Source organism: Myodes glareolus, chromosome 12 (assembly GCF_982192425.1).
Source record: "Myodes glareolus chromosome 12, mMyoGla1.1, whole genome shotgun sequence".
Taxonomy (NCBI): domain Eukaryota; kingdom Metazoa; phylum Chordata; class Mammalia; order Rodentia; family Cricetidae; genus Myodes; species Myodes glareolus.
The window spans coordinates 2,888,699-2,916,121 of record NC_142037.1 but is presented as its reverse complement, the minus strand read 5'-3'; the positions used below and the strand labels follow the sequence as shown (position 1 = coordinate 2,916,121).

The 27,423-nt window shown below is 48.1% G+C and overlaps 3 protein-coding genes and 4 non-coding genes across 12 annotated transcripts in view; 5 read left to right on the top strand and 2 right to left on the bottom strand.

Annotated features, from left to right (window-relative positions):
* Nucleotides 1-14,009, bottom strand: part of Or6s1 (olfactory receptor family 6 subfamily S member 1) — a 35,960-nt gene extending 21,951 nt beyond the window's left edge. For 2 of the 4 annotated variants that reach the window (XR_015739366.1, XR_007232327.3), the window contains exons 1-3: nucleotides 13,076-14,009; nucleotides 11,028-12,961; nucleotides 6,925-6,994 (exon numbers count right to left, since the gene is read on the bottom strand). The gene's annotated coding sequence lies outside the window, so the exon portion shown is untranslated. Of the gene's footprint in view, nucleotides 1-6,924; nucleotides 6,995-11,027; nucleotides 12,962-13,075 lie in introns of those variants that run through there. The other 2 variants (XM_085698447.2, XM_048435606.3) reach the window with 1 other exon arrangement.
* On the bottom strand, nucleotides 5,752-5,833 carry Trnal-uag (transfer RNA leucine (anticodon UAG)). The gene has a single exon. It is a non-coding gene; the product is annotated as a tRNA-Leu (tRNA).
* On the top strand, nucleotides 10,107-10,179 carry Trnat-ugu (transfer RNA threonine (anticodon UGU)). Its single transcript has one exon. It is a non-coding gene; the product is annotated as a tRNA-Thr (tRNA).
* Nucleotides 11,027-11,113, top strand: Trnay-gua (transfer RNA tyrosine (anticodon GUA)). The gene is given in 2 exon segments: nucleotides 11,027-11,063; nucleotides 11,078-11,113. It is a non-coding gene; the product is annotated as a tRNA-Tyr (tRNA).
* On the top strand, nucleotides 11,992-12,063 carry Trnap-ugg (transfer RNA proline (anticodon UGG)). Its single transcript has one exon. It is a non-coding gene; the product is annotated as a tRNA-Pro (tRNA).
* Rnase4 (ribonuclease A family member 4) lies at nucleotides 12,514-25,851 on the top strand. 3 transcript variants are annotated; one of them, XM_048435613.3, is made up of 2 exons: nucleotides 12,514-12,653; nucleotides 24,548-25,851. In XM_048435613.3, exon 2 carries the CDS (start codon nucleotides 24,565-24,567, stop codon nucleotides 25,006-25,008), a length of 444 nt encoding a protein of 147 aa, XP_048291570.1. In that variant the 5' UTR covers nucleotides 12,514-12,653; nucleotides 24,548-24,564; the 3' UTR covers nucleotides 25,009-25,851. The 3 variants fall into 3 exon arrangements, with proteins under 3 accessions (XP_048291570.1, XP_048291571.1, XP_048291569.1); XM_048435614.3 differs by having other exon boundaries at nucleotides 12,553-12,693; XM_048435612.3 differs by lacking the exon at nucleotides 12,514-12,653 and adding an exon at nucleotides 17,230-17,362.
* Ang (angiogenin) lies at nucleotides 17,241-22,410 on the top strand. The gene is made up of 2 exons (XM_048435615.3): nucleotides 17,241-17,362; nucleotides 21,788-22,410. Exon 2 carries the CDS (start codon nucleotides 21,806-21,808, stop codon nucleotides 22,238-22,240), a length of 435 nt encoding a protein of 144 aa, XP_048291572.1. The 5' UTR covers nucleotides 17,241-17,362; nucleotides 21,788-21,805; the 3' UTR covers nucleotides 22,241-22,410.
* Nucleotides 25,852-27,423: the final 1,572 nt, after the last annotated feature.

The window sequence follows — 27,423 nt, the reverse complement described above, 5'->3', positions numbered from 1 at the left end:
AATGGGGTTCTCCCCTGTCAGAGAATAATTCATCTTGTGGGTTGACCTCTGAATTACCAATTGCCATTGTGACTGAATATAGCAAAAATGGCCATCCTAACAAACCAATCTACAGATTCAATGCAATACACATCATAATTCCTACACATTTTTTTCACAGAAATTGAAAGGAAAATGTTTAACTTCATATAGAAATATAGAAAAATCAGGATAGCTAAAACAATCCTGAATAATAAAAGAATTTCTGGAGGTGTCACCATTCCTAATTTCAAGTTGTACTTCAGAGCTATAGTAATAACAAAATAAAATAAAATAAAATAACAATAAGCATGGTGCTGGCATAAAGACAGAGGCGCTGATTGGTGGAACTGAAGACCAAGACATAAGTTCACACATCTATGAACACGTGAGCCTTGAGAAAGCCAAGACTACACATTAGAAAGGTCAGCACCTTCTGCAAATGGAGCTGGTCAAACTGGATGGCTGAAAGCCAAAGAATGGAAACAGATGGTTGTTTTTACTCTGCATGAAACTCCTCTTCAGTGGGTGAAGGACTTTGACATAAGGCCAGATATCCTGAATCTGATACGAGAGAAAGTGGGAATAGTCTTGAACGCACTGGCACAGGAGATGACTTCCTGAGCAGGACACCAATAGCTCAGGCACTAAGACCAACAATTAATAAATGGGACTTCATGAAACTGAAAAGCTTCTATAAGGCAAAGGATACCACCGATTGTACAAAGCAACAGGCTACAGAACTAAGTAGAGAATCCTCGAAGATGAAGCACAAATAACTGAGAAAGACGTAAAGAAATTTACTCAATGTCCTTAATCACCAAGGTATGCAAATCAAAACTACTTTGAGATTTCATTTTACACCTGTCAGAATAGCTAAGATCAATATATAAAAAAGGGACAGCTGATGCTGGTAAGGATGTGGGAAAGGGGGACACCCATCCATTGAAGGTGGGAGTGCAGGCTTGTACAGCCATTGTGGAAGCCATTATGGCAGTGCCTTAGGAAGCTGGGAAGAGATACACTCTTGGGCATGAATCCAGAGGGTGCCTCATCCTACCTCAGAGACACTCATTCATCCATGTTTATTGCTGCTCTATTCATAACAGCCAGAAATTGGAAACAGCTAGCTCTGTATCAGCAGTGAACGGCTAAGGGGAAATATGACATATTTACACAATAGAATATTATTTGGCTGATAATTAAAACAATCTTGAAACTCACAGGTAGATGTATAGGGCTAGGAAAAAAATCATCTGGAGTGGGATAACCCAGATTCAAAAGAGACAAATATGATATATATTGTTTTGTATGTGGATGTAGATTTGATAGAAATACTGTAGTATGTATAACCACAGGGATTGGGTATAGAGGGAAGGAATGGAGGGGAAACTCCCAAAGAGGAAGAAAAATAATATATAGTTATGCAGAGACCGGGAAAGACTAGAACAAGGGATTAAAGAGGAGGGGGAGTATGTGAGGGGGTGAGGAAGAGAATATGGGGAGGGAGAGCCAACAGTAAGGACCATTTGAGGGGTCATATGGAAACTTAATACTGTAGAAGCTTTTCTTTCATATGTATACATATGTATTATATATCTATATGTATGGAATCTAAATGGAGTCACCAAACTATAGGGAGACAATGTCCCAACTAGACACCTTTCATAACCAAGTAAAACTTCCAGTACTAGGAACTGGTTACAACTAGTCAAGTTGTTAGACAAATGGACCTACGTACATCTCAGGCTACTGCCAAGGCAAGCTCTCCTCACAACCTGAAGATGACACTTACCCATCTCACTGAACCTCCAAACTAGTGTTCACAGTACTGGAAGGTTCTCTGCAAGGAGAAAACACCAACCCACCTATAGGGGAGAGGGCGCCTGAACTGGCCTTCTCTTGTAATCAGATTGGTGACTACTATAATTGTCGCTAGAGAGCCTTCATCCAGTGTCTGCTGGAAGCAGATGCAGAGATCCGCAGCCATGCACTGACTGAGCTCTGGGAGTTCTGTTAAAGAGGAGGAAGAATTGTATGACTGGGGTTGGGGGGGGGGCAAGGTCGTGACAGGGGAACCCACAGAGACAGCTGACCTGAGCTAGCAGGACCGACAGTTAGGGAGCCTGCATGGGACAAACCTAGGCCCTCTGCATGTGTTCGACAGCTATGTAGTTTGATCTGTTTGTGGGACTCTTTGCAGTGGATCAGGACTTGTTCCTGGCACTTGAGCTGGCTTTTGGGAACCTATTCCCCACGCTGGGTTCCTCACTCAGCATTGATGCCGGGAGGGGAAGGACCTTTCACGCACACTGCTGTGAGCATTCCTAATGAAACTCACTGGCTCATAACGAAATTTAAAAAAGCCTTAAGGACCCTTGGAAACTTGTCCCCTGGCAAGAAAAAGGAGGCTTCCCAGCCTTCTATGCCTTAGATCTTTGGGGTAGGTGGCAACAAATTCTCTGGGCAGGCTTGCTGCCCATGCTGTTGGGTGCCCTCAGCAAGGTTCTTGTCCAGCTGCAGCCTCTTTCTCCCGGTAGTGGAGGAGGCTAATTCTTGGTGCTAAGAAGGCAGGGGTAGGTGAGAGGCAGAGGTGGTAAGATTGGTCCGGTGCATGGTGCCTCCCTGTACCAACCTCGCCATGTTGGTACCGGTGGTTTTACTACACTCGACGGAAGAGCAAGGATGACCTGCTCTCAGTCAGCGGCTCTCCTAGCTTTGCTTTAACAGAGTTAAAGCAGGGACTTGGGAAGCGGTCAGGGGGCCCAGGAAACTGGGAGCTGTTGAGTGGAGAGCAGGGAGCCACGCTAACTGTGTCCTTGTAGAAGCACCCAGATTCACAGCCTTCTCACAGGTCGCCGCTGGTGGGCGCTCTTGCTGACTTTTGCGCCCAGGAGGAAGTGAAGCCCTGTTGAAAGATGCAGAGGCCCAATCAGAGAGTTTGCAGGAGGACAAGGGCCATGCCAGGGTCAGGAGGGGTGGGGGTGGCCTCTGAGAAGATGGAGTGGCTACCGAACAGGAATGCCAGGGACCCAGGAACTGACCTCAGAAAGGACCCTAGAGGAGCTCAGTTCTCTGATGTTCGTGGAAAAAGAGGGGTCATTTCCTTTTGGGGTAGAATACCTTAGGGGTCTTCATTTCTTCGCAGGCAGCAGCTCTCAGTGGTTTCTACATCAAGCCAAGAATCCTACTACTGACGGAAAGCAGTGTCACTGGAAGCTCAACGGAATCCCCCAGCCTCGGCAGCGTCCCGATCAGGTGTGGCTGGCACCCACCTTTAATCCCAGCACTCAGGAGGCAGAGGCAGGTGGATCTCTGTGAGGTTGAACCTGCCTGTTCTATCCAATGACTTCCAGAGCTACATAGAGAGATTCTATTTCAAAAAATCCAAACCAACCAACAGAACAAACAAAAAGGGGCCGCAGTCTGAGTGACACCATCTACAGAGGGCAAGGAACCTGGAATCCAGGCTCCTGTTTTAGGTGCCTTAGCAGAGTCCAGGGCCTGGCCACAAGCAGAATGGCATCTCCTCATCGTCTCACTGGTGCAGTGAAACAACACGAACAAAATGCAAGTCAGAGAGGAAACGGTCTATTTGGCATACACTTCAGATTTACTGTTCCTCACTGAAGGGAGTCAGGACAGGAACTCAAATGGGGCAGGAGCCTGGAGGCAGGAGCGGGTACAGAGGCCATGGAGGGAGCTGCTTACTGACTTGCTTCCCATGGCTTGCTCAGCTTGCTTGCTTTCTTTAACTAATTTTTTTAAAAAATTATCTATTTATTTTACATCCTGGCCCCCTCCTCCATTTCCCCTCCACACTTCCCAACCTGCTCCTCTTCTGTCTCCACCCAGGAAAACAGGGGAGAAGGAAGGAAGTATCTAAACAGAACCAAGAGAGAAAAAGGGAGGATCCATGGGCCACATAAAACACTCAACTCAGAATCCATTTAGTGGACTCCCAGATAGGGCCCCACCCATCCCAAAGGAAGTTGTTTACAATAAAGCCATTGATTTTGCTTCTTACACAGCTCTATCTTCTTAGTGCCCTTGATATCCAACATTTTTGTCCATCCCACAGGATAAGCTCAGCAATCCCCTTGACAACCACCAGCATCAATCCCTTTTCCAAGACTGAAAGGGAGAAGAGGTGGACAAGAAGTAGGAGACTGTGGTGATGTTTGTTTGTGTTTTAACAAAGAAAGCCTGAAGACCCGAGTGCAGAGCTGAGCCACAGGGGCAGGCAGTGGTGGTGTACACCTTTAATCCCAGGACTCAGGAAACAGAGGCAGACGGATCTCTGTTAGTTCAAGGCCACCCTAGACTGCACAAAATCGATCCAGTCTAAAAGAGAAACAGAGCTCACACAAAGGTGATCCCAACACTTGAGATCCCACACCTTCAATCCCAGCATCAGGGAGGTGGAGACAGGAGTGACTTGGCTGGCCAGAGGAAGATAAGGCGGGAGGAGACAGGAGCTCAGTGCAGTCTAAGGACAGGATCACCCTTTTGGTTTGAACACTGGTAGAGGTAAGAACCCTCGTGGCCTCTCTGCTTCTCTGATCCTTTAGCTTTCAACCGCTGATAGGTGACTCCTAGTGTTTATTATTAAGAACAATTAGAATTCATACTACAGGAGAAAGGGAAAGTGAAGGAGTCAGAGACAGACAAGGAAAGAATAATGGTTGGAAGGAAGATGGGGATGAAGAGGGTAGAAATGGAGGAAAGGAGAAAGGGTGAGGTGGAGGAAGGGAGAGAGGAGAGGTGAACCGTAACAGAGCACAGACAGATAGATAGTTTGATGGAAAGGAGAGAGAAAGGAGGGTGTCTCAGTCAGGGTTTCTATTGCTGTAAGAGACACCATGACCGTGACAACTCTTACAAAGGAAAACATTTAGCTGGGTGACTGCTTGCTTCAGTCCATTATCATCAGGGTGGGACATGACAGTGTGCAGGCAGACATGATGCTGGCTACATCTTGGTCAGAAGGCAACAGGAAGCAAATTGTGAAGGTGTATCCCAAGCATCCGAACCTCACAGTCCACCCCCACAGTGATGCACTTCCTCCACAAGGCCTCACCCACTTCAGCAAAGCCACACCTCCTAATAGTGCCACTCCCTGGGAGTTTATGAGGGCCATTTTCATTCAAACTCCCACGGAGGGTGAGTGAGGGGGGCGGAGGGAAGTTAACTGATGGAATGAGAGGTGGAGGTCAAAACAGAGGCACCGGAAGATGAAGATGAGAATAATTAAAAGAAACTCGGAGTATTTTGGGGAGGAGATGGAGAGAGACGCACACTCGGATCCTCTGAGAGAGAGGGAGAGGGAGAGAGAGAGAGAGAGAGAGAGAGAGAGAGAAGGAAACGCGAGTCTTAATCCTGTGTTAGTTTCCTTTCTCTTGCTGTGGGAAAACACCATTACCAAGGCGAGCTATAGAAAGTACAATTTATGCGGGCTTACGGCTCAAAGGCCGTGTTAAATTACAAATCAAACTCCAGAGCAGCCTGGGCTGGAGGAGACGGCCTGAAAAGAAAGCAAAGCAAAGCAAGACCCTTACTTCAATCACAACCTAGGACTTTTGGTTCAGGTCTTTGCTGACATCACGTCCTAGGATTTGTGTAGGAAAGGGAGGACTGAAGAGGAACACAGGGTGGGAGGTGCAGAAGAGAAAGACGACACTGGCTTTAGTCCTTAAGCCGTTCACACACCCAGTCTAGCTGCAAAGAAAACACTGGCAGCGGTGGGATTCGAACCCACGCCTCCGAAGAGACTGGAGCCTAAATCCAGCGCCTTAGACCGCTCGGCCACACTACCAATCCGCTTGCTCTGTCTCGCGCACACTAGTTATTTACATCATTCCTCGCTCTTTAGCCCGCGCTCCGAAACCGGAGTTGCAGAATCTTTCCGTCGCGTTGTTCGCCCACCCTGCTGGCTCGGCTCTGGAGTAAGCCGGCTAAACAAGCTATTCTCCGGTGTGCAGACCCGCAACCCTGCTGCCCGCACAGGAGCAGGGCCGAGATGGCTTCCCGACGCACGCAGACCCCACGACCCCTCATTGCCTGGGCTACTCCAAGGGTTTTTCTGGTCGTGGAATTTGAGTTTTTGGTTTGGAAGGCCGGAGACGAATTCATCGAAAGAGGGAGGCCAGCGCATTTCCCGGGTGCTCAGGAAACGCGCGCGGAAGCAGCCAGAGCCTCTGCCTGCAGACTGCGTCTCCTCTGTGCGTCCCTCCCAGAGGAAGCAGCCTGAAGGGCCTCTCTTCCCTTTCTAGAGAATCCGTATCTTGGTGTTTGTCCAGTGTGTAGCCAGCGGCTGCAGACGCGTTGTGCGCTGCCTGGAAGCTGAGCTGGCTGGTGGCTGCAGGAGGAGATGAACCAGCTCAGACTGAGTGAACCAGGACAGTGCTCCAGGCCTCCACGGTTCTGAGATGTGGTGTCCTCTCGCCACACACACCCTCCCATCACTCCCCTTTCTTCCCGAAGCTCGTAGGTCACAGGACCAAATGAGTCTTCCGACTTTGGCAAGAGTGGTCACACCGCAGTTGTCACTCGTTAATTTTCTGGCATAGGATGTACCGAACATGGGCCTCCAAACTCCGTGAACGGGAAAGAAGTTCCCCGCCTCCTAATCGGAGCTGGTGCAAATCACATAACATTGCTTTGTTGATCTGGCCCTTTTGTTTGTGTGTGGCAGAACCTGAGAACTGAACCCACCAACCCAGCAAAACGCCGGGTTTGGGATTGGGGAATATTTGAACGAATTCTGTATCTTTAAAAGGAAATTGTGGCTCCCTGGTGATATTCAAATTACATCTTCCGTTTGACTAAACTCTGTATACTTGGAGGCAGATTTTCACAATGAGTCAGTAAGCCTGGAGGCTGTGTATGTCCCTGACCCTTGCTTACCTCTCTGTGGCAAACAGTGCACTCAAAGTTGAGATTGTTTAGGGGTCAGGATCCGGTTCTTTTTCTCCACCTATTAAAGAATTAAAAGGTAGGAAAACCTCAGACGCAGCAGGCAGCAACAGGAAACAGACATTATTAAACGTGAAGACAAGAACGAGGGCATTGTGCACACAGACGGATTGGGGGGAGCAGCTGGGAGGGGGGCACACATACAGGAGACGTTTCCCACAAAATGGGAAGGGGATCCAGAAACTGGTCAGTTTTCCCCTGGAGGGCTAAGAATTTTAATTCGTTTTGGTAGCATGGGATGGGACCCTTCCTCTTGTTTTATATTGATCGCCCTAAACACGGGGTGTGTGTGGTGTGTGTGTGTGTGGGGGGGTACTTCTGATAGACCCAGAACTTCGGTATCAAGACTGCCCTTGGACATATCTGACTGACCGGCCTGGATTGGTCAAACAGAAGGGGAGACATGGTGGACAGAAGATGAGGAAGAAGCTAGAAGCTTGCTATCTTTATTATCTATCTGTGCCCTCTTCACCCTCTCGCTATCAGAGATCTGTCTGGCTCCCAGTCGCTGACTTCAAACTGTGTCTGAATCTGGCATTCTCCTCAGGCAAAGGGAGTTACTGTTGCTGTGTGCACAGGTGTCTTGTTCTTTGAAAGATGCCAAGAACATGGAAATACCCAGTTCAGAGATTCTCCCAGTGGCACTTTTACCATCTTTCTTCAAGAGTACATAACAGAAAAAAGATATTTATCTTTTTATTTATGGATACATGTGTGAGCCTGCAAGAATATGTGTATTAAGTGTGCACAGGAGCCCTCAGAGGCCGAAAGAGATGGCTGGTTCCCTGAAGTTGGAGTTAGAGCAGTTGTGAGCCACCATGTGTGTGCTGGGAACTGAACCTGGGTTCTCAGCAAGAGTATCAAGTGCTCTTAACCGATGAACCTCTCCAACCCCACAGACATCTTAAAAGTGCTAACGTAGTGGGTGACTTGCGGGACTCAAAGTTCTCTATTTTATTTTAAATTTTGGGCATTGTGATGACTTGGTGAGTCTGTACTTGGCTTGCTTACCCAGCAAGCTGAGTTTTGGACCCCAGAATTCATGTAAAGAAAGATGGAAAGGAAACTGATTCCACTCAGTTGTTCTGACTCCCTCGAACGTATCAGACACAAACACAACAACAATAAATAATAGTAAAAATTTGAGGTGGGGGTGGCAAGATGGGTTGTAGACTGAAGTTTTTAATCCCTGGCATTCACTTGGTGAAAGGTTGGTCTTGACTCCACACTCCAGCTGGGGCACTCAAAGACCCCCATACAGATGCAAACCCAGATCAATGTTCTAAAGAGAAGCACATTGATTGTAGAGTCAGGTGTAATAGAGGCAGAAGCAAAGGCAGGCTGATTTCTGTGAGTTCCAGGCCAGCCAGGACTACATACAGACCCCACCTAAACAACAGCACCTCATTAGCAACCCAGGCCCCACATGGATCCCAGCTGTCTGTAACTCCAGTGCCAGGGGATAGGGTCCCAGGTTCTGGCCTCCACTAGCACTACGCATGCAAGTGGCGCACAAACATATATGGAGTCAAAACACCCATTCATAAAATAAGCAAAAAAAAATTTTAAACAGAAAGTAGCCTTTTGGAAAGTTAATTTTTCCTTTTTGATTGACCAAGGCAGCGTCTTGCTATGTTGTTCGTCCTTGCCTTGCTTGCCTTGATCTCAGGAGTCTCAGGTCCCAGTCCCTACCACCAGGTTTACAGGTGAAAGCTACTATTCCGTTCAACTTTTATTATTTTATTTTATTTATTTTTTGTGATCCTGGACATTGAACCCAAGACGCTGCAGTTCAGGAAAGACCTCTACTGTTCAGCTCTACTCCCAGACGTAATTTAGTCTCAGCATGACCTTAGTTGGTGGACTCTAAACACAGGCGTGTCCGGTGAAGAGCTCCCTGCACCTCATGTTTATCCCACCCGAACCTTGATATTTCTGCACCTCTCTCTTTTCCAGATATGCTGAAAATGTGGCTTTCTTTTTTTTACTTTTCTTTTTACAAGTATCAAGGTATGATTGGGCGTCTCCTCTCCTTTCTGTCCACCGTATTTAAAGCAGCAGACTTTCGCTTCCCTGTCTGTGTCTTTTTTCTTTCCTTTGAGTCCGCAGCTGCCACTGCCATGAGCTCTCCCGACTCTGGTGTCCCGGCTCTCTAGTTTCTGCTCCCTTCCGTTTACTTTGCATTCCATGCTTGGTGAATTTTTGCTTTTTCTTTTCCAAAGGGTCTAACATCCTTCCTGTCTCCTAACTATCTCAGCTCTTGTCCCTTCGAGGAGGGTGGACCAACCATGTTCTAACAGTGTACCCTTAAATATTCTGATCTTTCTTGAACTTTACTTATAATTTTCTTTTGCCAAGAACCGTCTGATACCCCACACCCCCGATTGTACAAATCTCAGCCTTTCCCTGTCCTGAGACCTAGCCCACCCCTTCTAAGGGCCCTCCAAATGGCTTACTTGCAAGTTACACATGGTACACTTGCTTTTAACTTTGGTTTCATAAAAATTCCCATGAACACTAGACACCCACGTGGTGCACAAAGAAGTATGAGAAATAAAATAATTATCAGTGAAGTAAATTACTAATGATAGAGGCTGAATCCCTGTCTAGTTTTCTAGTATAGAACCTAGCACAGAATTGGAATTCGGAGCTTCTTGAATGAAGGAATGAGTTAAAAGACAACCTGGCGCTGGCTTGTGCTGACGCTGAGGGGAAGGATCTTTTAAGAGGCAGCAGCGGAAGTCTGGAGTCCAGGAGAAAATTCAGATATGGAAGCGTCCGTTTCCAGCCACACTTGTGGTAGACTTATTTCTTTGCGCTGGATTTCTGTTTTGAATTTCATCCTCAGAAGGAAGCCCGAGAGGAGGACTCCGTGATGGTGGTGGTGGTAGTTCTTCAAATTTATCGGAGTAGTGATCCCCATCAGAATCCACTACTGTGCCAGTTCCAACAAGCCCAGAGTCTGTAGACTAAATTCCCATACTGTATATGGGATTGGAATGTATACGGGAATATACCGTGTATGACAATGGCATGAAGGAAATACAGTCCGGCGGCCAAGAAGCCAGCGAACTTATCCTTTTCTAAGAAAGAAAGAGAAATACCTTCCGTGTGGCCCTATAGCTCAGGGGTTAGAGCACTGGTCTTGTAAACCAGGGGTCGCGAGTTCAAATCTCGCTGGGGCCTGCACCGACAGATATTTTTGTTTATTTTGATTCTCCCTGGGGCGCTCAGCGGACAGTCCGCCACGCGTGACGCGTGCTGCGCACGGGTGTGGAACGGGAGATGGGAGGGCTGATCCCGGGCGTGCTGTGCGAGGGGGAGGGAAAGAGGGAGGGAGAGAGGACTGCCCCCCCCCCCCCGGGGATTGTGCGGGGAGGCCAAGTCCGCACAGAAGCGGAGGCCTCGGAATCTCCGTACTTCACCGTCGCGCAGCAAATAAAGCGCCGCGGTTTGGAGGTGAGACGTTGGTCACCAAACCATGATATGAACTCAAAGAGTCTGTGGTTATGGCTTCCTTTTAAAAGATGCTTTCTCTCCAAGAAGAGGTTTTTTTGTTTGTTTGTTTACTTTTAGGAGCTGAGGTTGAACTTGGAAAATCTCACGTTGGAGAACCGCGCTACCAAGCCTCGCCTCCAGTCCCTGGGTGGAATTTCTAGCTGTCGTGGCATCCCACGCCGTCCCGCCCGCAGAGTGGGTGCGCGGGATGCCTCGGGGTCCGGGCGCACGTTCTCAGCTCTCTGGCGTCCGCGTCACCGCACGCGTGTATGCGCCCACCTCTCACCGCAAGCGTGCACGCACCTCCTCTCACCGCACGCGTGCATTCGCCCACCTTTCACAGCACGCATGCATGCACCCACCCCGTAGGCGGACACCCACGGAGCGCTGGCAGCGTCTGGAAAGCCGCGGTGAGGCGGGACAGAGGCTTCCTGCAGTCCCCAGACACCAAGAACCGTCCCTGGACCCCGTCCCCGCAGCGAGGTGGCTGCATGAAGACTGAATACCGCTTTGTGAATAAGCCTTTGCGTGCTTACCTTCGATAGCTCAGCTGGTAGAGCGGAGGACTGTAGTGTGAGCAACAGCCATCCTTAGGTCGCTGGTTCGATTCCGGCTCGAAGGAATAGCCTGTATTTTGTGCTTCCGACCCCCGGAAGTAAACTCTAGTCCTCCTTTCTCACTACCACCCTCAGAACCGCCAACAATCGCTGGTCCTGTGAGAGTCAGTGGGAAAAAGGAAGTCCTGGACTTTCGCTCCCGGCTCTCGGTTTATTGATTTATTTTTAGTTTCTAGCTGAGCCTAATTTGCTGCCCTATGTCCTAAGTTCAGGCACCAAAGTACAGAACCTATGAACCCGCTTGTGTGCACGTTTTCAGTGCTCTGATCAAAACCCATAGCTGACTGCGGTGATTGCCCATTAACTGGCAGAAAAGCGCTTTTATTCATTTAGGTATTTGTGTAGCATTTGTCGTGAGGCGGAGATGAGGTGGAAGAGTATAAAGTTCAGATGGGTATATATATATATTATAAAGTTCCTTTAAGCAAAGGAAATGAGACTGAAAACGCAATTCCTGTTCCTGCGAGGGTCTGCAGGATTCTCTCCTGTTCTCCTCCGGCTTCGCTGGCCGCCTGCAAGGTTTGCGGCTGCAAGTAACGGTGGTCGCAAGCCTGCAGAACACGTCCTGCGCCAGTCGGAGGCTGAGCTCCACCCGGAGCGGGCAGAGCCAACCCGGCTCGCTTCGGGCGCCTGGAAAAACAGGCGTGTGACTTGAAATCTGAAAAGCTACCTCCTCTGATCCCATTCTGAGCCTGGAGTTGTCAGGGACGTGGATAGAGAACAAGAGGGGATAGGTCCAGAATTCACAGGTGAGAATTGAGAAAGACGGGGTGGAAATTAAATAGCACGAAAGAAGAAAAACGAGAAAAGAGACCGCTGGCTCGTCCTGCAGCCTGTTCAGTGCCGAGGGATGGATAGAGTGTAAGCCCACTTGAAGCACCGCGGCTCGTTGGTCTAGGGGTATGATTCTCGCTTTGGGTGCGAGAGGTCCCGGGTTCAAATCCCGGACGAGCCCAATTTTACTTCTCCTTTCTTTACTGACTGGAACTTATCTACAAAATCTCCTGCTCTGACCATCCCGCCAAAGAGAACCGCACCACCGGCATCTGTTCAAAAGAAAAGTCCGTCGGCAGCTCTAGATTTCTGGGTTCTTGGAGAACCCTCCTCTCCAACCTCTCGTGGCCCCCCTCGATCGTTGTAGCATCTACGGCTGGTAGTTTTCGTGGCTGTCCTCAGGACATCTGCCAGTCTGGATCCTGCGCGGATCCCACACTGGTCCTCCGCTTTGGGTTCTGCAGCCCCCACTCCCCTCCAACCTCCCGGGGTCCCCCTCGATCGTTGTAGCATCTACGGCTGGTAGTTTTCGTGGCGGTCCTCGGGACATGGGACGCCTGCCAGTCTGGTTCCTCTGCCCAGCGGGGAGGGGCGTCCTTGCAGAGATGGGGTGCGGTCCCAGCCACCGAGCCTGGAACGCCCACCCTCCGCTCCTCTGCACCCGGCCCCAATCTGTTTGCGTGGCCGGTCCACACCGACCTCACCCATATCCCGGACGAGTTACAGGGGAAATTGCAGGTCTCCTATTCGGCATCCCACTAGGAAAAAAAGGTGAGAAACAAAGCCGCCGCCTCCACAGTTCCACGCCCAGGTGAATTTCTACTTCAAACAATGGAGATAGTTTCCATCCAGGGGCGGTTGTGGGGATCTTGGGGGACCCCTTCTCGGGTCTGATTGCGGAGCTGAGGTGTGGCGGGCATCAGCTCCTGCCAGAGTTGGCGATCCCTTTTCCACGGTTCCCTTTCCAGCTTGGCAGAGTATAGAACCCAGGCTGAGAATGGACCACAGAATCTGCGAAGGGAGGAAGAGTGCCAGGAACCCCGCGTGCGTTCGCTCAGATAAGGAAGACCTGAGGGTTCCTAGGTTGGAATCAGATTTGTGGGAAAAGCCTGTCAAGATTGTGCACGCGTAACTTAACATTTGAGGACTGGTGTTTTTCACTTTCTATTTCCTGTCTCCCGCCCGTAACTCACCCTTAAGAGTGTTGTGAAACTTTTGGAGACGAGTGTCAACAGCCTCCTCCGTCCGTGCCTTCTCACTGGACGGCTGGGATTCTCTCGCTCTATACAGCACATCAAACCGTGGCTGTGCGATATCTTCGTCCTTAATGGGGACTTCTCCAGTAGGCCAGGATCTTCCTCTGCGGCGACAGCAGTTTTTACTGTAGTTCACACTCGCTAGAAAGCTCAGTAGTCTGAACAGGCCCTGGCCAACTCCTGAAAGCCCTGCAGCTATTCAAAGTGTCGCGCCACTCCGAGTTGAGCCAGCGACTTTAATTCAAGAAACTCCTTGCTGATGAAAGGGGAACTCAAACATTTGGGAGATTTATGGAAATAATCAGTGTTGGTTTCCTTTAACTAATTTTTAGTATTATTTTAAAAGTTAGTTTTGATTTTTCTGGAAATCATTCCGTCACAGGAATGTAAAAAGTTTCTTGGTCAATTAACGTCCCTTTCTCTGCTCTTAATTTCGACATCTGTAAAATGAAAGTTGGGAGCATCCCAGGCTTCCCTTCTTGATTGCACAGGCTGGTGCGATGTCGGTAACACGGGTTCGGATACTGTGGACTTGACCTGTAGTTTAACCCGGGTGTTTAAAAAAAGCGGACTGGCTATGGTCAGGGTCAGAGAAGAGCCTGCCAAAGTCATCAGGGTCTCAGCTCTGTGGGGGGCAGAGCTTCCCACGAGCCTCCCTCTCATCCTGTTCTCTCTGCATCCCACGGAACGTTTGTGGAGCCTTCCAGTGGCGGCATTGTTAGTGTGACTCCAAACATGGATTAAAAAGTGCACTGACGCAGGCTGGGTAAACATCTCTCGAGATCTCCCGTCATATCTTTACTTGAGCAGAGTGCAATCTCTGTTTAAAGAGGGTATTCTGAGAATAACTGGAAGTCGGGAATAGGCCAAAGCCCAGTGTATGGGAAAGTAAATGTTTAATTTGTATCTTGTTTGGAGATTCAGGGAAGTCTTCAGGACTTTGTTCCCATTCTGCCTCAACCAGTGGAGTCCCCACTTCCTGAAGTCCTAGTCCTGTGAGAGTTTTCTCTTTTAGGCTACTTCTATCGCTGATTAAGTGTTAAGCATTTAAAGGAATTTACATAATTTTCTCATACCTTCCCCACCTGATCCTACAATGAGTCCGAAGAACAGAATCAAACATACTCTCTATCTAAAGGGAGAATTTCATGCCTCATGTGTCCATGGATACTTCCTGGCTTGGAGAAGAGAGTAAAAATTCCAGGAAAGGAGAATGGTTTTCAGGAGGTTAAAACTTTGGAGCTGTCCTGGAACCCGCTCTGTAGACCAGGCTGGCCTTGAACTCACAGAGATCCACCTGCCTTTGCCTCTGCCTTCTACGTGCTAAGATTATAGGCATGCACCACCACTACCTGGTTGGTTAAAACTTTTTAAATGAATACTACTTTTTTAAATCGGCAGTTGTTTCATATGAGTTAAAATTACTGACAAAGATAAAATATTCAGGCCCAGGGATGTGGCTCAGTTGGTAGTCTACATAGCATGTGCAAGGCCCTGGATCTGAGCCCTAGCAACACACACACACACACACACACACACACACCTTTATCATTCCTAGGCTATGATACCTGCATCTTAATAAAATACAAAACTTTTAAAAATACCCATTTCTGTTTCAATATGTGCCAAGTTGGAAAAAAAAAATGGCCTGGCTTTTGTCAGGGAATTGAGCAGGTTCTCAATCCTTTGAGTTGTCAGATGAAGGGCCAGCGACTTCAGAGGAGACATTTGGCTGCTCAGCACACTACCACAGCTCCTGAAAGAGAGACTGGTCTGTCTGTCCGGCAAGGCGGTGTGTGAGACTAGCAGACTGTGTGTCTGTGTGTGTGCTGCGAGTTAGGGTCAAGTGTCTGCTTTTGTGACTGTTTAGCAGGGAAGGGCCTCGCTGATAGGTCATCCCTGGCTGTGGGAGTTGGCTGATACTCCTCCCACCCTCCAGGGAGTGATGAGGCCATCGGGGTGTTGCAATGCCCTTGGCTGTTCTTAACAAACGAGTGGTTGATGACTCCAGAATTCAGTTCTTCCACATCTGTTTAAAGAGTGATGTGGGATTAATTTAAAACAGGCACCAACATTCCTGCACACTGAGCACGTCGGTGCCCCCACACCCCCCCTTCCTAGCAGCATGGGTCTCGCCCAGAAGGTCCCAGGGCTGTTGCTTCTCTGTACTTTGGAAACACTTCACATTTTGGCAAAGTCTGGCACTTGTCTCATGGGCAGGGCAGTGTGTGCTTGCTCCGTCCTTTCCAGAGACTCTCGCACCCTTGAGTCACCAGGGCAGAGAGAGGGCAGGCTGCATAGCTTGCTGGTTCCTTCCAGGTCCCCACGCCGCCGAGCCTTCTCAAGCTGTCAGACCCCATTCGTGGGCTGTACGTCCCTTTGGGATGTGCGCATTCTTTATGTTTCTTTGTTTGTTTGAGGCAGGGCTTCTCTGTATAGCCTGGTTGTCCTGGAACTAGTGCTGTAGACCAGGCTGGTCTCGAACTCACAGAGTGCTTGGATTAAAAGCATGAGCTTTTTACAAGATTATACTCCTAGAGATTTTATACTGTAGTTGTGAACAATACTTGGTTGGCAAAGGCAAATCAGGCAACTTCAGCAACTTTTTGCAGACAAGAACAGAGCACTCCCAGGCCTATGACCACACCCGGATGGCCTCATCAGTCCCCAGGGTGAGTATCAGCCAGCCTTCCTAGCCAGACATTGCTCTACTTAGAGATCAAGCTTTATTTAATAACTGCTACAAAATCTCGCATCTCTGAACCTTAAATAGAAGCGCAGAGAGTTTGCACAGCTAGGTCAGTTGATGGGGACTTAGGTGTCAAGTCACGAAGAATACAGAAATGAGTAAACAAATATTCTTTTCTGGGAAGGGTCCACCTAATGAAGAGACAACAAGATTAACCCTCAGAGGAAAATTGGCTGCCTGTTTTCTCAGTTACACCAACCTGAAGTAAAGCCAGACCTTCCCACCCAAGGCCAAGTGTGAGCATGCCTGAAAGTTGGGTCCTGAGGCTGCCCGTGTTCCTCCTTCCTGTCTGAGCTACCTGCTACGCAGAGAAACAGCCCCGCTGAGAGAGTCTGGAGAAGATGCTGACATGCCCCAACAGGGTTCTCATGTGGGGAAAGATGCTCTGTCGCTTGCCTGCATATCTCCTCCCTCATTGTCAACCTGTAGGTGGTTTCCCCCTACTTATTTAGAAATTAATGCAGCTTAAACTGCACACAAGTATCTACATGGAATGACGGAGCAAAATCTAGAATCTGACAAAGCTAAACTGTTTCAGTCCTGCCCTACACGGAAGATAAATGTATAAAATTCTTTACATTTATATACTTATTTATTTTCTGGGTGGGGGTATTTTGCCTGCAGTATGTCTGTGTACCAGGCATATGCCATACCTAGGGAGGCCAGAAAAATGTATCATTATAGGTGGTTGTGCTGAGAACTGGGCCTGGATCCTCTGAAGAGCTACTTGTGCCTGTGCCTGTAACCGCTCAGCCCTCTGTCCAGTCCTGAAGATGAATACATAACAATTACCGTGAACTCTCTGCTCCCTCCCTGTGTGCCTTGTGGGCGGAGGAAATCTGACTTATCTAATACTGCTTAGTCATGGTCCTTCCTCAGAAGCAGAGCAGAGATACACAACGCCTTCTTTACGTGGTTAGAGAACAGGTTGGCAGTCAGGTTCTCTCTCCTGTGGATGGATGACAGGAAGGCGAGCCCAGGAAATGCTGGGAAGGAGGTGGGGAACACAGCTGCCTCACTCCTCGCTCTGGACTCCTTCCAAAGTGGTTCTTGAAGTTGACCTTAAGATCAGAGATAACATGTTTTTGCATCATTCCATACCATATGAAGAATGAGACCTCAGTCCCACCATGGGAAGGGTAAAGACCATGGGCATTGGGAAAGAGGTGGCTTTGGGACAAAGGCCATGCCTAGCAAACATTGTTGTCTCTGAGCAAACATCGGCCCCACCAAGCGGTTAATGTTTGACCCGGTCATGCCCAGGAAAAGGTGAATGACCCCTTGTTTGTCCCCTAGTGGTGTTCTTGTTTACATGTGTCTGACAAAGTGGGTCCTTAGAAACGGTCTCCCCGCCCCCTCACACAGCCCTGCATATAACCAGACTGAGAGGCGCCTCTGCTTCACAGTGCTGGACCTGGTCTCCAGGAGCAAACATCTGGACTCATCTCCAGTTGGAGGAAAGCTGGCCAACTTTTGTAAGATTCTGCCTCCTACTGTTCTATTTTTTCTCCCTTGTACTCCCTCTAGCCATTCATCTATTTAAAGAAACCAGTTATCCCGCCTTAGGACTTCTAGGCACAACCTCATGCTTTAAAAAGAAAATAAGTCAGAGTCTAAAGTTAAAATGAAAGCAGGTTTCTTTTGAGAAAGTTTGTTTCTGGGTGAAGGTAATGAATGAGATTGAGAGGCAGGAGATGGAGGTGTGGGAGGTGAGGGCGGAGATGGGATGCTCAGCTTGACAAAATCTCCCAAGGCGTGGGGTTGTGCTGACCTTCCAGAGCAAGCATGTGGCTTGGCAGGAATAAAGAGAGGAGCCCCAAACTGCTTCTGGCAGTTCCCTGTGCGTCTTTCCTTTTAAAAAAAAAAAAAATTATGGATGCCCTTTGGAAACAAGTGGAATGAATCCCAAAATCAAAAGACAGTAGATTGGGGGAAGGAAGGTGGGAGGAGTCAAAGAAAGGTGAGGCATTGTTGCTATGACTTCCTCTGCAAGCGTTGCTAGGGAGACACAGGGGAGTGAGGGCATAGCTGTGAAAGGGTTGCTCTGTAGGGTCAGCCCTGCTCCGTCTCTTGGTACAAAGCCCTGCCAGTGGGGAGGAAAGAGAGCATCGGTTCTTGTGAGGACTGCAGGATCAGCTTAAGAGCGGGTAAAATGAGTCTGGAGAAGTCCGAATGCCGTCACGCGCTGGGTTCTGACCGGGCTCGGCCCTTTGGCCTGACGGTTCCCATCCGCGCCTCAGATCATCCAGCTCTCATTGCTTTTGCGCAGTTTCACCTGCCAAGGGGAAATTCAGAGTTAAATACGCGACTGAGACAGTTGCAAGGGAGTGGACAGTACACAGCGGTGCTCCAGGTGTACTGCTGGGATTCTGTCTCTTCATTAGAAAAATGAAGTTATACATAGTAAGCCCGAGAACTGTTAGGTGAATTGGTAAAAAATTAATGCGCGATTTCTGCAGGTTAGAAACAAGCAAGCCCTTTACCTGGCCACCAAGCCTGCGTGGTTTCAAAGTCAAGAAGGCAAATGTCTTTTTAGGAGCTGAAACACGGCATGGTGTTAGTCTATACACGGCTGGTCTTACACAGACAACCTTCGTGGAGATGTGTTTCAGAGATTGGGCCAAGGTTACCCCATCACCTCTTTCTTCCATTGGTACCGTTGGCCTGGAGAGGGAAGGGAAATTAATCACGGGTCATACTGAGAGTCTGCCATGCACAAGCACTATGATTCAAGGCAAAGAATACGGATCCCGCTCAATCATAGGTTATACAGCATTAGGAAATACGGACAGGTAAATGGTTGTTTGTCCAAATTCTCGTGAGTACCGATGTGCTTTGGAGATAGCCGCCATGAAACCTGAGCGCTGGTAAATATCTGCTTTGTGATATCCTCAGCGTTTGGATCCTCCACATTATGGATTTTGTTTTAGTGTCCTAACTACCCAAAGCCTGGCAAGATTGCTTGCCGATTCATATTCCCCACAATCTGTACTCTTGCAAGGTTTTAAGTACAGGATGACAGTGGTTGCCAAATGGCAGCATCCCTATCCACGACTGCCACCTGCTGAGTCATTCAAGTATTGCAGCTTTTATTGTTACGTCTGTTTAGGTCTGCATGGATCTATCTCACTTAGGCAGCCAGGCGAGTCCCCCGTGCCTGTTCTACGATTGCAGGCATGCATGCAGCACCCCACACAGCTCTTTCTAATTTTTGGAGAAAAAAAAAAACAACCCACATCCAGGAAAGATTACCCCAAGACCAATGCGAAGAGCTCAGCAAGCGCGTGTCCCGCAGCTGGCAGCTCCGCTAGAGCAGCGGCAGCGGGTGAACGCTGGCTGTTCTTCAGGGGTGGCTGTCCCTTCTGCACCCGGGCACCATCTTTCCTCAATGAGCAACAAGACGCACACTCGCGTTTTATTGTAATTTATTATAACGTACGTGCTTAATGGAAGTTTGTTATTTCGATACTGTGAAATGTGGTGTTCTTTTATTTTTTTAATTTTATTATTATGTATATAGTGTTCTGGGCAGCAGATGTCATTATAGATGGGTGTGAGCCATCATGTGGTTGCTGGGAATTGAATTCAGGACCTTCGGAACAACAGTCAGTTCTCTTAACCGCTGAGTAATCTCTCCAGCCGGAAATGTGTTCTTTAGTCGTACACGGAGTTTGTCTGCGATCATCAAGAAACGCACAGGGTGGGTTAGTGTCAGGTGCTAATTAGAAAGACAGCTAATTTCCCGCCCCGTCACCTGTCTCTCACATGCTCAGTCGGGCCTTAGACCCCCTGACCTAGAGTCTTGCTATCCTCCCGGACCCTGCACGAGAAACAGACTACATAGAAGCTGAGTGCCAGGACCCTCGGTCGCCTTCACACACCACACACACACACACACACACACACACACACACACACGGGGTAAAAGTAAGTGTTCAGGTTTACACGTGAGAGAAACGCAAAATAAAGCTAATGATTAACTTAATGCCGCTGAAAATGTGCCACACTTTAGGAAAAAGAAAAAAACAAAACAAAACAAAAAAACCCTTTTACCTGGGGCTGATCTTCTCCTTCAACAACACATTTCTTCAGGCTGAAAGATGTAACATTCTTTATATTTATTTACAGACAAGGTCTTGAATATCCCAGGCTGTCCTGGAGCTGGCTATAGAGCCAAAGATGACCTTGAACTTTCAATTCTCCAGCCCCCATCTCCCCAGAACTACATTAACTGGTCTTGGTAGTTTTTAGTCAAGAGTTTGAGGTCAACATGAGCTCCATAGCAAGACCCTGTATCCAAGAAGAAAAAAAAAACCTCAAAACTTTTGCTGCTGCTGTTAAATGTTCCTGGCATTTACGACTGAACTATTTTCTCCTTGTAGTGCTGTTTTCATTGCTTGTTTTTGTTTTGTCGAGACAAGGTTTCTCTGTTAAACAATCCTGGCTGTGTTGGAACTCATTCTGTAGCCCAGGCTGGCCTCGAACTCACAGAGCTCTGTCTGCCTCTGCCTCCCGAGTGCTGGGTTAATGGCATGTGCCACCACTCCCCGGCTCTTATAGTGCTTTTTAAAAAGACTATTTTTATTATTTTAAGTGTATGCATGCGTGTCTGTGGGTAGGTATCAGGAAGAGAGTGCATGTGCCCACAGAGGCCAGAAACATGAGATCCCTGGGAGCTGGAGCTCAGTGTGAGTGCTGGGAACCGAGCTCAGGTCCTCTGGGAGAGCAGAGTGCAGTCTTCACTGCTGAGCCATCTCTGCAGCCCCACTGCGAGGAGGGTTGTTAGGTCTCAGGATTATCTTTACATTCTTCTTCAAAGACTTAAGGGTATTATCAAAAACTGCTTGCCACAAACACCTAATGCCTCTTGATTCTCAGAATTTCAAATTACATTAGAAATAGCATCTTTTAAAAGTCCATAAAGGGGTCAAGCTCCAGCAGAAGGCACCTTTGGCTCTAAGGTGTATGGTTTGTGATGGGTGTGTGTGGTATAGGGTGAGCCAAGAGCTCTCCAGAGACCATGGCAGCGGTCTCCTCTGTCCTTTTCAGAGAGATCTTACAGTGGACTGTAAGCCCTTTGGCTTCATGAAGAGATCTCAGTTTGTTTTGTTATATTTTATTTTGCCACACTGTAAGATCATGTGCCCGTGTGACTATATTACAGACATGCGGAGACTAGCTCCTCTTCTCTCGAATCTTCCCAGCAGCGCTGAAGTGAGACACTCTGGAGTACAAGCTTGTGTTGTTCCCCTTTCTGCTCTGCAGACATTGCTCAGTAACTCCGCCCTCTGGGAGAAGTAGACCTGCCCCCTCACACCAAGGCGGCTGCTCTCATCAGCTTTCCTCACACCTGACTGCCTGGAAGGCCATCTTAGTGGCCTTGGGGCGTTGGCTGTCCCTGTGCGCTCTGTCTACCTCACCTCAGGAGGTCCCATCGCGTCCCCTGGGTGCCCCATTTCTATTCTATTCTTTCTCCTCCCCCCCCACCCCAGCAGAGTCATCTGTGTTGGCCAAGCTAGCTTGAGCAATCCTCCTGCCTTGGTTTCCTAAGTAGCTGGGACTACACCGCTGCCCCTGTCCTTGGTATATCTTAAAAGTCTTTGTGTCTCAGGATCTAGCATGTTTCTGGGCCCAACAGGGAGTTGAGTGATGTTTGTTATCAAGTTAAGTAATGAGTGGCTAAGGATATAAATAGTTTTAATTTATGCTATGACTGACAGTGATCCTAAAAGAAAGAGAAGGATGTAGACCATGGAGCCACTAGGAAGGCAAAAGCAAAGATGGAATTAGACGCCTACGGATTTATAATGTCCTATCACAGAGAAATGTCTCCACCCTTTTAGCTTAAATTGGAACGTGGTGCCATGACCCCTACCATTGCTACCTTTTGTTCTTGGCAGGAATCTCTGTTGGAAGAGATGACAGTGAGTCTGGGCCCCCTGTTGTTGGTCTTCATGCTGGGTCTGGTTGTGACCCCACCAACTCTGGCTCAGAATGACCCCAGGTATAAAAAATTCCTGACTCAGCACTATGACGCCAAGCCAAAGGGCCGCGACGACAGATACTGTGACAGCGTAATGAGGAAGCGAGGCCTGACCTCGCCCTGCAAGGACCTCAACACCTTTGTTCATGGCAGCACGGATGGCATCAAGGCTGTCTGCGGGACAGGCGGAAACCCCTACGGAAATAACTTAAGAATAAGCATCTCTCAATTCCAGGTCACCATTTGCAAGCACAGAGGAGGGTCTCCCCGGCCTCCATGCCGGTACCGAGCCTCTAAAGGGTTCAGACACATTGTTGTTGCCTGTGAAAATGGCTTGCCTGTCCACTTAGACGAGTCTTTTTTCAGTTAATAGCCAGCAGGCCCTGGCACAGAGTTGGTTCTATGTTCTTTTGATCCCCTCTTCCCCCAGAACACTAATGGCAGTGGTCACTGTCAGCGGCCGGAACACAAACTATCTGAAACCTATGTCTTCTGATTTATAATGCGCAGAAATAAAGATGTCTCTAAAGCCATTAAGAATCTGTCTGGAAGAGTCACTAGTTCCTAGTAAATTTAGTGTTTTCTAATTTTTCTACTCAGCTGCTCCTTGAGGGGAGGGACAGAAACAGAGATGTTCTTTATCTGCCAATCAACGGGAGGAGGGACTTCATCTTTCTGTGGCATTGAGGATGATAATTGTTTTACAGACAAGGCAGATGGAAATTTTCAAAATTAGTTGTCTGTTAACTAATAGGTCACTAAAGGAGCCCTTGGGGAAAGAGGTTTAGGACCAAGAGCTAACACACCAAAGACATCCTCCCCATCCCCCGCTTCTCGTACATACACCCAAACACAAACCTCTATGAGACCGTCAGCACTGAGGGGCAGGCAAATCTCATGCTCTTGTCCTCAGCCACCTAATGAAGTCCCTTAATTCTCTTAGAAACCTCAACTCTAACTGAACCAGAATCATGGTTTCACACAGAAAAGAATTTCAAAAGTAGCCTGTGTGGATCAGTTAACCTCCTGGGAAGGTTAACTGCTCTATCTCATTAAAGGAACATCTCCTAGGTGTGGTTTTAGGTGACTCAGCCTTTCTGAAGGATGGTCTCCTGACCAGGTGATTGACAAGCCAGGCTGGATTAACTTACCCTTAAGGGGAGAGCAGAATATCTGTTCTACCCAGAGGCAGATATTTCACTGTTTTGACTGGGAGGCCCAGTGAGTGCCAAGCAGAGGTTCACCTTTCTAGTGGTATCAGGGAAACAGGAGGGAGGGGCCATCCTCAGTGACCTCCAGGACTGCTAATAACTGTAGCAATGCTATCTCAAATTCATACCTGGAGGCACGGAAGCAGGGCACAGTCGTGGGGGGTTGTTAAAGAGTAATACTTGCATTTGATACAGCAAAGCAGAGGCTTCAGGTAGGATGAAGCACACATGTATATCTGTGCACCTCAAACCAGCTCCGAAAGACACGGCTCTTGGTCTGTACCTGCATTATTAAGTCTGCTTGACTATGAAAAAAATGTCCCTGTTACTTTGCTCTTGTGAGTCAACCTGCAAATAAATCTGAGGACTGACCACCAGATGGCAGCATCTGATAGCCAGCCCTTAAGCCATTCCTGCCGAAAAGTACTGGCCATGTCTTTATTGTCCTGCTTTGTTTGTTTAGGTAATATTTTATTAATTCTTTAGAGTTTCACACGACGTGATTTGGTCACATTCACCATCCTCTCCCAGCTCTCCCAGGTCCTTCCCATCATCCCGCCCACCCAACTTCACAGCCTCTGTTTTTATTTTTTCATCTCATTGAGCCAAGCTTGTTCTGCCCAGATTCTCTTGGGTGTGGGATTATCCTCCGGAGCATGGACCAGGAGTCACACATCCTTACAGAAAATCTCCTCTTCCTCCCTAAGCCGATATCGCTGGCCAAAGCTCCTCAGTTGGGTGTGGGACTCCGTGCCGGGCCGGGATTCTGGCTCGTGAGCTCATATATGCAAGCTCCCTGTTGTGCCCAGAAAACACGGCTTCACTGTAGTTATCTCTTGCCTTCCAATTCTTGCACTCCCTGCTCCAGATGATTCCTGAGCCTTGAGAGGAAGTGGGGGTGGAAAGATTCCCCCCAACCATGTGATTTACTCCATTAGCAAAATCGTCAGAGGAGAGGAAAGGCTAGAAAGGAGTTTACTCTATTTTATCTTCCTCATGACCTATACATAGGGCATTCAAATCAATACAGAAACTTGCTTTGACCCGAGTCTATGCACACCGTTGGGAATTGCAATTTCCAGAACACCAAACACTCCCTAAGGATCATACCAGCTGCTGCTCTTACAAAGCTCACACCCCAGGTTTGTGCAGATTCACCTTTCCTTGTAAAACACCTAGTCACACTGGCCTGGACAACTGACCACCCAGGCGTTCTGCCCTGACTTGCTCTAGAGGCCACACCACCTGTCATTTAGCAAAAAGAATGCTCGTTTTCAAGAAGTCCGTGTTGCCAAACCATTTGCTCTCAGAGAAAAGTGTGGGAAAGGTGGGAGCAGAAAGAAGCAGGTAGATCAGAAGTGGAAGGAAGGGGGAAGGGGAGGTGCTCAGAAATTTTACTTTGCCGTTCTCAGTAGTCCAGTGCCCAGTCTTTACCCTTTTTCCTTCTGTCTTTGCTTTCTTCTCAGGCCCTTTCTAGGTTGTGATGGCTCTGTCCAGGACCCAGTCCTTGCTTCTGCTCTTGGTACTGGCCTTGCTGGGGCTAGGGCTCGTGCAGCCCTCATACGGCCAGGACCGAATGTACCAGCGGTTCCTTCGGCAGCATGTTGACTCTCAGCAGGCCGGTGGCAGTGACAGCTACTGCAATCTGATGATGCAGAGACGGAAGATGACTTCTCACCAGTGCAAACGCTTCAACACCTTCATCCACGAAGACATCTGGAACATTCGTAGCATCTGCAGTACCGCCAGTATCCAGTGCAAGAATGGGCAGATGAATTGTCACGAGGGTGTAGTGAAGGTCACAGACTGCAGAGAGACAGGGAGCTCTAGGGCTCCCAACTGCAGATACAGGGCAAGCGCCAGCATCAGGCGGGTCGTCATTGCCTGCGAGGGTAACCCAGAGGTCCCGGTGCACTTTGACAGATAGATGTCATCCTGCGGCTGCTACAGCTAGTAACTGCAATAGCAATGAGGGATGTGTCAAAGGCCTCGGGCTTGGTCCCCATTGCTCATGCCGTTTACCCACACATACCCAATATAACCCATTGTATTGAGCGCCTCACATCCAGGAGAAGAGGGAAACCTCTCCTCACAGCCTGACTCCCAGAGTATCCTCTGATTCTTGCATCACGTGTATTTAGACAGTATTTCAACTATTACAAAGTGCCTTGTTTGTACAAGCTGTCTCATTCCAGTGCCCTAACCTCCTACCCCATGCCTATTCGGCTACTTTATTCAGAACTTTTAGAGTTAAAGAATTTGAAGACCATAAAAACATTGGAAGTTCTCAGACAAAAATCCAACCAAGGGCTGGAAAGATGGCTCAGCTGTTAAGAACACTGGTTGTTCTTCCAGAGGTCCTGAGTTCAATTCCCAGCAACCATATGGTGACTCACAACCATCTGTAATGAGGTCTGGTGCCCTCTTCTGACCTACAGGGAGAACACAATATATATAATAAATAAATAAATCTTAAAAAAAAATCCAACTGAACCTGTTCCGCACACAGGACTTTACCTACTTCATTATGTATGCTTTCTGTTTTCTGTTATTCCTTAATGTCATCCTTAGGGAAACCAGCAAGAATTTGGAAATAACATGCTGACAAATTGAAAGATATGAGTTATTTGGTATTATTCATTATGGTTGTGGCTACTAAGAATTTTTTAAATGCTATATCAAAAAAGATAGTAGATCACCAAGATTTTTTACCTTCCTTAATTGAAAGATTTTTCTGCATTTTCATTGTAATAAAGAGCTGTCAGCTGAAGTACTGTGTCATGGCCTTGTGTTCCCTTGATCTCTTTAAGTTCCTGTTGAGTCTGTGAACTCTCATGTCCTGTATGTCACCACACATCTGGTCAGAGGCAAATGCTCATCAGAGCCATCCTGACAGAGGCTCTCCCACATGTCATCTAAGATCACCGGAAAACACAGATATTAACGCTGTGGTTTATAACAGTAGCAAAATTACAGTTATGAAGTAGTAGGGACAATAGTTTTATGGTTGGGAGGTTGCCTTATCATGAGGAGCTGTATTAAAGGGTCGCAGCATCAGAAGGCTGAGAAACACTGCTCTCCAGGATCAACAAGTACACTTAACCTTTATGCCGGCTTTCCAACCCCTGATCTTGTACTGCTCAAGATTTTGCTGCTGTTTGCCACACAGCACAGATACACTATTGTGAGGATCAGAAGTGTGTTGTTGCTGTGAGCATGATCAACCATGTCAAGGACTCTGATGCCTCAGACTCACAGGAGTGGCAGTGACTTCCCTGGGCCAGGCTCAGAGGAATAACAAAGGTTTTCTGTGACTGGAGCTCTGATGTTGCAGAACAGATCAACCCACAGCTCCTTCCGCCTGCCTGCAGCCTGAGACCACGCCCCTCCAGAGACTCTCTACCAGGTCAGCTAGCCCGATTCCCCCTCAACCCATAGCTCCTTCCCACAGCTCCTTCTGCCTGCCTGCAGCCTGAGACCACGCCCCTCCAGAGACCCTCTACCAAGATCAGCTAGCCCGATTTCCCCTCATTCTTTGTCTGTACCATTGGTCTTCATTCTGTAGAGGAAACTTCCCACAAACCTAAGCAGTGCAGCCGTACACCTGCTAGCCTTTCAATTAACAGGTTATCCACAGTAGTCAGGAAAAAGGCAAGACTCGGGGGCCTTGGTGTTTGTGTACTTACCTCCCATAGGCACGAAGAAGCGATGATGAAGTCAGAGGTGAGTCTCAGAGACAAGGCCGATGACCTGGATGGAAGGACAGGACTAGACTTTGGAATGGTTTTACTCTGGTTTGCCAGGAAATACACTTACGAGCAGATAGATTTCCCTCTGACTTCCCAGACAACTGACTCTCCAAATGCAACAGGGTTTACAGACTAGAAGGTTTGTACAAATTTATTATGCCAGGCATCATGAACCAAATTCTGATTTCAGAATCGCTGGTGCAGTCGGTGCATTGAAAGGCTAGCTGCTGTTCAGAGAGCAGAAAAAGAGCTGAATTTAGTAATAAACTCCATCCTGTCTTATCCGCTGGTTTCCAGTTCTAGCCCCCATTACTCAGACGTGGCCGGAAGCTACTCCTGTTAGTTTGTTTCCATTTTCTGTTTTTGAACTGGAGTCATAGTTATTGAAGACTTTCTCGTAGACTGTGGGATTAGTTAAACTAGACTATGTCCACCATGGCCTGACTGAGGAGGAACCAGAGAACGGACTTATCAAAGTGGATACAGTCAATCCGACTGAATGGAGCCACATGTCCAAGCCTCAGGAGGGATGGTGTCCGGGAAGGCCGTAAGGAAGCGCTCATGCACGCCTTCCTCAACAGCCTGTCTCTTCT

Coding starts and splice junctions, on each gene's coding strand:
- Ang (XM_048435615.3), top strand. CDS start 21,806: ATGACAGTGAGTCTGGGCCCCCTGTTGTTGGTCTTCATGCTGGGTCTG.
- Rnase4 (XM_048435613.3), top strand. CDS start 24,565: ATGGCTCTGTCCAGGACCCAGTCCTTGCTTCTGCTCTTGGTACTGGCC.